The following is a 6,000-nucleotide window of genomic DNA, read 5'->3' on the forward strand; positions in this document are numbered from 1 at the left end:
GGCTGAGCAAGACTCCCTCTCAAAAAAAAAAAAAAGGGGGGGGAAGCATATATTTAAGGAATTGTTAAAGAATTCATGATTCACAACGTCCAACAGATTTGAAACCACGTATGCAAAGATAACTGCACTCCATCCTAATCCCACTTGAAAATCTCACTGCCCTCTTGGAACTGCCCACTTTTACAGCCAGGCAGTGGCAAACACCCCTTCCCTGGCCAGGGCCCTCTGAGGCAGCAGCTCCAAGGTCCTCGCCAGCCTTCCCCTGGCACCCAGACCCAGCCTGGGGCCCATGAGATGAGTGCACCACCATCCTTCCCTGGAGGATTACTTGGTTACCAAAGTCTTAACAAGGGTCACAGGAATCTGTCCCCCAGGCTGGGCGTGGTGGCTCATGCCCATAATCCCCGCACTTTAAGAGGCCAAGGCAGGTGGATCGCTTGAGGTCAGGAGTTTGAGACCAGCCTGGCCAACATAGTGAAACCCCGTCTCTACTAAAAACACAAAAATTAGCTGGGCTGGTGGCATGTGCCTGTAATACCAGCTACTTGAGAGACTGAGGCAGGAGAATCACTTGAACCCAGAAGGCGGAGGTTGTGGTGAGCCGAGAACATGCCGCTGCACTCTGGCCTGGGCAACAGAGCGAGACTCCATCTCAAAACAAAACAAAACAAAACAAAAACAAGAATCAGTCCCCCGGAAGCTAGTATTAGTTAATTTCTGAATATTCACAATGATGACAGCAAAATCCACAAAGCATAGACCTCAGTGAGTTTAAAAAGACCAACTGCTGGTCAGCTTCCAGGCACAAAGTACCTGCTACTTATGAATGTACACAGGTAATAATCACACATTCACAAAACGCACTCAGCTGCCTCCTTGGGAACCCGGCTGACTGTGCTGGTCCCGCTGACACGAATCCCTGCGGGTTCAACTCACCGGCTCAAGAGTCTACTTCCCACTCCGAGGCCTGGGTGCTTCCAATGCAGTCCCTCCCAGTAAATGCAGAAAGCAAGCAAGAGCCTATGATTTGGAATAAAGCAAACACAGCTGTGCGGCCTCAACTCTCAGTGTCCGTGGGTTTCAGAGGCCTTGCATGAAACACCTCTCCACACTAACAGTAGCCAACATTTACCACACGCCAAGCACTGGGCTAAGCCTTTACCTTGGTCTCTCCCTCCACAACCATGCACTGCAAGTCGTACAGTTTCCGCCTTAGGGGTGATTTTTTTAAAGCAGGTGATTTAAAGAAAGCGGTGAAGTGACCACTCACACAGCTAATAAGCGGCAGGGCTGGAACAGCAGTGTTGCCTCTTCAAGAAGCCATGAGCCGGCCGGGCGCAGTGGCTCACACCTGTAATCCCAGCACTTTGGGAGGCTGAGGTGGGCGGATCACGAGGTCAGGAGTTCAAGACCAACCTGGCCTTGAAACCCCATCTCCGCTAAAAATACAAAAATTAGGCGGGCATGGTGGCGGAAGCCTGTAATCCCAGCTACTCAGGAGGCTGAGGCAGGTAACTGCTTGAACCCAGGAGGCAGAGGTTGCAGTGAGCCGAGATTACGCCACTGCACTCCAGCCTGGACGACACAGTGAGACTCTGTCTCAAAAAAAAAAAAAAGACATGAGCCCTCCCACCCCATGGCTGGTCCCCCGAGCCATCTGCACAGCTGCCCTGACCCCTACACTCTGGCTCCAGGCCGATCCCCGCTGCACTGGGCACTTCTGCCGTCTCTTGATTCATCCCATTCTGCTTGTCTTCCCTGGTCTCCCCGTCACTGAAGTCCACGCAATGCGATGCCAAGAACGGTTCTAATTCCTCTCCTTGGTTATCCTGACAACACCCCCCCGACCCCGCGCCCCCACGCCGCCCTTCGACTCCCAAGGGCCTGAGAGACACTGAAACAAAATGTCCATCAAGCCTTTCACTCCACTTTCTGAACTTCGGTGTCTACACAAGTCCTTCCACCGGCCAAAACCAAGGGCAACGACTCCCCACTCCCACCCCAGGCCCCTGGAATGAGTAAGCGGACTCTGGGCAGGCGCTATAGGGGTAGCTACAGGGACAGGCAGAGATGCGCAAGGACCACGCTGTCGGGTGAAAATGCCTGTCCTTATTGTTCTTCCAAAGGAAAAAAGTGTTCTTTTTTTAAAATCACTATAGCCAGAATAACTGCTGCGGGCAAAGCGGCGACGCTTTAGCTGCTATACCGCTTCTCCGGTTTCCAGCAAGCTAAACACAGAAGCGGATGGGAGGGGAAGGCGGCCGCGGCTCCCCAGCTAAGAGCCAGCAGTTTCTCCGGCTTCCTTCCTACTCCACCCTCCTGCCCCGGCCGCCCGCGGACCGCAGCAAGATCTGCACCTCGCCGGGACCCTCCGCGGGTCCGCAGCCCGCAACACCCAGTCCTGCTCCCCTCCTTGGCCACAGCCCCGCGAGTATCTCAGGAAACTGGGGTCTTTCGCTTCTTTTTCCTCTTTCTTAAGGAACTTGTCTCTACCGGTGTTCAAGTTACTTAGTCCAGAAGCGAGCCCCGCGCAGGGAGCGGAGCGGGCAGGGAAAGCTGCGAGGCCCCGGCCCACCGACAGCCGGGCGCGCGGGGCGGCCGGGCCAGGCCTCTGACGGGACCAGAACCGGGCTGCCCCCGAGACGCCCGCCCCGGCCCGGCCCGCCCAGGACAGGCGCGTCTGCTCCGCCCGCTCCGCCCGGGCCCGATGCCCTTGAGCGGCGGTGCCCGCACTGAGCCCCGCAACTCACTCGCGCCCCGACCGCCCCGCCCGGCGCCCGCCCGAGCCCGGCCCGGCCGCAGACTCACCCCATGAGCCAGTCCATGGCTGCGCGGGGCCGCCGCGCCCGCTGCCCGACGCGATCGGCCTCAGCCCCGGCGTCCGGAAGTAAACACTCGCCCGCCCGCTCGCTCCCACACGCGCCGCCCGCCGCCGCCGGAAGTGATGCGCCCGCGCGCCGCCTGCTGGGACGCGTAGTCCCGGCCTCGCACCCTGCGCTTCCGGGCCGCCAGGTGTTCCTGGCTCCACGGGCTGTCCCCGCGCACCTGAACTGTCTCCCCACACCCCGGCTGTAATTTCCCCCTTGGGCTCTCTCCGCGCTGTCCCCCACGCCCTGGAAGGTTACCTTCCGCCTTTGGCGCTCCCCTTGCTCCAGGACTGTCCCTCATACCCTGGCTGCCCCCTCCCTCCCCGGCAGTCCCCCTGCGCCCCCGGCTGTCCTCTCCCACCTTTGGCCCTCTCCTCGCTCCCTGCGCTGTCCCCGCTCGGTGGGCTGTGTATCGCCTCGCTCTTGGCTGTCTCCCCACACCCCGGCTGTAATTTCCCCCTTGGGCTCTCTCCGCGCTGTCCCCCACGCCCTGGAAGGTTACCTTCCGCCTTTGGCGCTCCCCTTGCTCCAGGACTGTCCCTCATACCCTGGCTGCCCCCTCCCTCCCCGGCAGTCCCCCTGCGCCCCCGGCTGTCCTCTCCCACCTTTGGCCCTCTCCTCGCTCCCTGCGCTGTCCCCGCTCGGTGGGCTGTGTATCGCCTCGCTCTTGGCTGTCTCCCCACACCCCGGCTGTAATTTCCCCCTTGGGCTCTCTCCGCGCTGTCCCCCACGCCCTGGAAGGTTACCTTCCGCCTTTGGCGCTCCCCTTGCTCCAGGACTGTCCCTCATACCCTGGCTGCCCCCTCCCTCCCCGGCAGTCCCCCTGCGCCCCCGGCTGTCCTCTCCCACCTTTGGCCCTCTCCTCGCTCCCTGCGCTGTCCCCGCTCGGTGGGCTGTGTATCGCCTCGCTCTTGGCTGTCTCTCCCCCATCCCAGACTCTCCCCTTGAGCCCCTGGGTGTCCCCATGTCCCCTGGGCGTCCCCATGTTCCCTGGGCATCTGACCTCCTAGCCACTCTGTCCTGGGCCCGGCCCACAGCAGTTACTCAGTGACTGCCTGTCACTGAGTGACAGGAATTCCCCATTCTTCCCCCGGGGAAGATGCTCGGAGGAGCACAGAATCAGGACAGGGAGAACACAGAACCTGGGGGAGAGCGGGGAGGGACTGCTTCCCCCGGCTGAATACAGGGCAGCCGGCGGGGCTGACCCTGGAGGGGGCGAGGTCAGCTGGCCTGATGCGGTCACTTGTCTGAAGCCCAGTGGCTGTGTCACTCCACCATGCTTGTCAGACAAGTGACCGCATCAGGACAGCTGACCTCGCCCCCTCCAGGGTCAGCCCCGCCTGCTGCCCTGTATTCAGCCAGGGGGAAGCGGCCCCTCCCCGCTCTCCCCAGGTCTCCTCCTGCCACCTGGCCTCTCTCCAGGCTCGAGAATGCTTAGGTATCAGGCAGGACTCTCAGTTACCATCAAGAGAAAGGCTTAAGGTGAAAAGGAATTCATAACAGATCCTGGGTAGCTCACGGCATTGCCCAGAAAGCTCGAGAACTTCTAAGACCGTGCATCTGGGAACGCCTCCAGTCGCAGTGGCCTCCGTTCTTAGTCCCTTCTCTCTGGCTTTGCCCCACAGTTGGGAGCAGCAGGCGAAACCTTTCAACCCTAGACCCCCCCGCCCCACCTCCCCGCAGCAGCAGGAGGCTGCGTGACGTGGTTATGGTCAATGGAGTCAGAACAGAAGTCGGCCAGGGAGGCTTCCCACCCGAATGAGAGAATGACGCCTCCGCAGGGAGGCGGTTTGGCTTCTGTTTCTGCACGGGCAGAATACCTGGAGGGCGGGAACCAGGTATTCGGACTGCCTTGGTGGGAGGCATTGACAGAAAACAAGGACCGAGAAGACCGGAAGAGCTTGGGACGTAGATGACTCCAAAAAGCGGCTGCACCAGCCATGGGCTGCCCTTCTCCGGAGCTCTTGATGTGCGGGAAATGCAGACCCGGCACTGGAATTTCTGCTGGTCACAGCCAAGCCTTTTCCTGCCTGATGTGTGAGCACAGAACTGGGACAGTAAAGGCGTCACTGCTGCAGCCACAGGGCGCCAGCGTCCCGCATCCCTGAGTGCTGGTGCTGGAGATGCCGCCTCCGCCGGCCAAGCGCTGCTGCTGCTTTGTACAAACACCGTTCTGCCCACACCTCACCTTACTGCCCTCATAGTGCAGCTGAGCCTTGTAGAGGTGAACCCCCACTCCCTCCAGGGCCCAGCCCGCAGCTGGGGAGTGGGTGGGCATGCTGGGCGTGTGGCCCCTGGCTTGGGCAGCTCTCCTGCCTTGGCCCGGCCCTCCTCCCCTGAGGATGGTATGCTGCCCAGTGCACCCCATGCATGTCTTCGTGTGTCCCGCCCATATCACATGTGTGCTATCTCATGTGTTACATATTGTCTGATCTGGAGCCCAGTGGCAAGCCGGAATGTGCATCTCTAAGAATCATGTTTATTTCTTGAGAGGATAGGGCTTCGCTCCAAAGCCCTGGGGCCCTCCTAGCTCACCCTCCTAGTAGAGCTTGCCACCATCTCCACGTAGCAGCACATGGGGTGCCACTGGATCTGTTGAGTCAGAAGTGACAAGTGGCCAGGTGTGGTGGCTCATGTCTGTCATCCCAGCACATTAGGAGGCCGAGGTGGGTGGATCCCTTGAGGTCAGGAGTTCGTGACCAGCCTGGCCAACATGGTCTACTAAAAATACAAAAATTAGCCGGGCGTGGTGGTGGGCACCTGTAATCCCAGCTACTCAGGAGGCTGAGGCAGGAAAATCGTTTGAACCCAGGAGGAGGAGGCTGCAGTGAGCTGAGATCACACCACTGCACTCCAGCCTGGGTGACAGAGGAAGGCTCCATCTCAAAAAAAGAAAAGAAAATAAAAAGGCTGGGTTCGGTGGCTCACGCCTGTAATCCCAGCACTTTGGGAGACCAAGGTGGGTGGACTACCTGAGCTCAGGAGTTTGTGACCAGCCTGGCCAACATGGTGAAACCCCATCTCTACTAAAAACACAAAAATTAGCTGGGCACGGTGGCAGGCACCTGTAATCCCAGCTACTTGGGAGGCTGAGGCAGGAGAATCGCTTGAACCCGGGAGGTTGAGGTTGCAG

At 59.6% G+C, this 6,000-nt stretch overlaps 1 protein-coding gene across 1 annotated transcript in view; it reads right to left on the reverse strand.

Annotated features, from left to right (window-relative positions):
* The window catches only part of MOB2 (MOB kinase activator 2), a 70,643-nt gene extending 67,702 nt beyond the window's left edge, over positions 1-2,941 (reverse strand). Inside the window, exon 1 of the mRNA XM_016920099.3 lies at positions 2,809-2,941. Coding sequence (XP_016775588.1) covers positions 2,809-2,825 — 17 coding nt within the window. The 5' untranslated portion in view covers positions 2,826-2,941. The remainder of the gene's footprint in view (positions 1-2,808) is intronic.
* Between the last annotated feature and the right edge of the window lie 3,059 nt (positions 2,942-6,000).

The sequence above is a fragment of the Pan troglodytes genome, chromosome 9 (assembly GCF_028858775.2).
Source record: "Pan troglodytes isolate AG18354 chromosome 9, NHGRI_mPanTro3-v2.0_pri, whole genome shotgun sequence".
NCBI lineage: Eukaryota > Metazoa > Chordata > Mammalia > Primates > Hominidae > Pan > Pan troglodytes.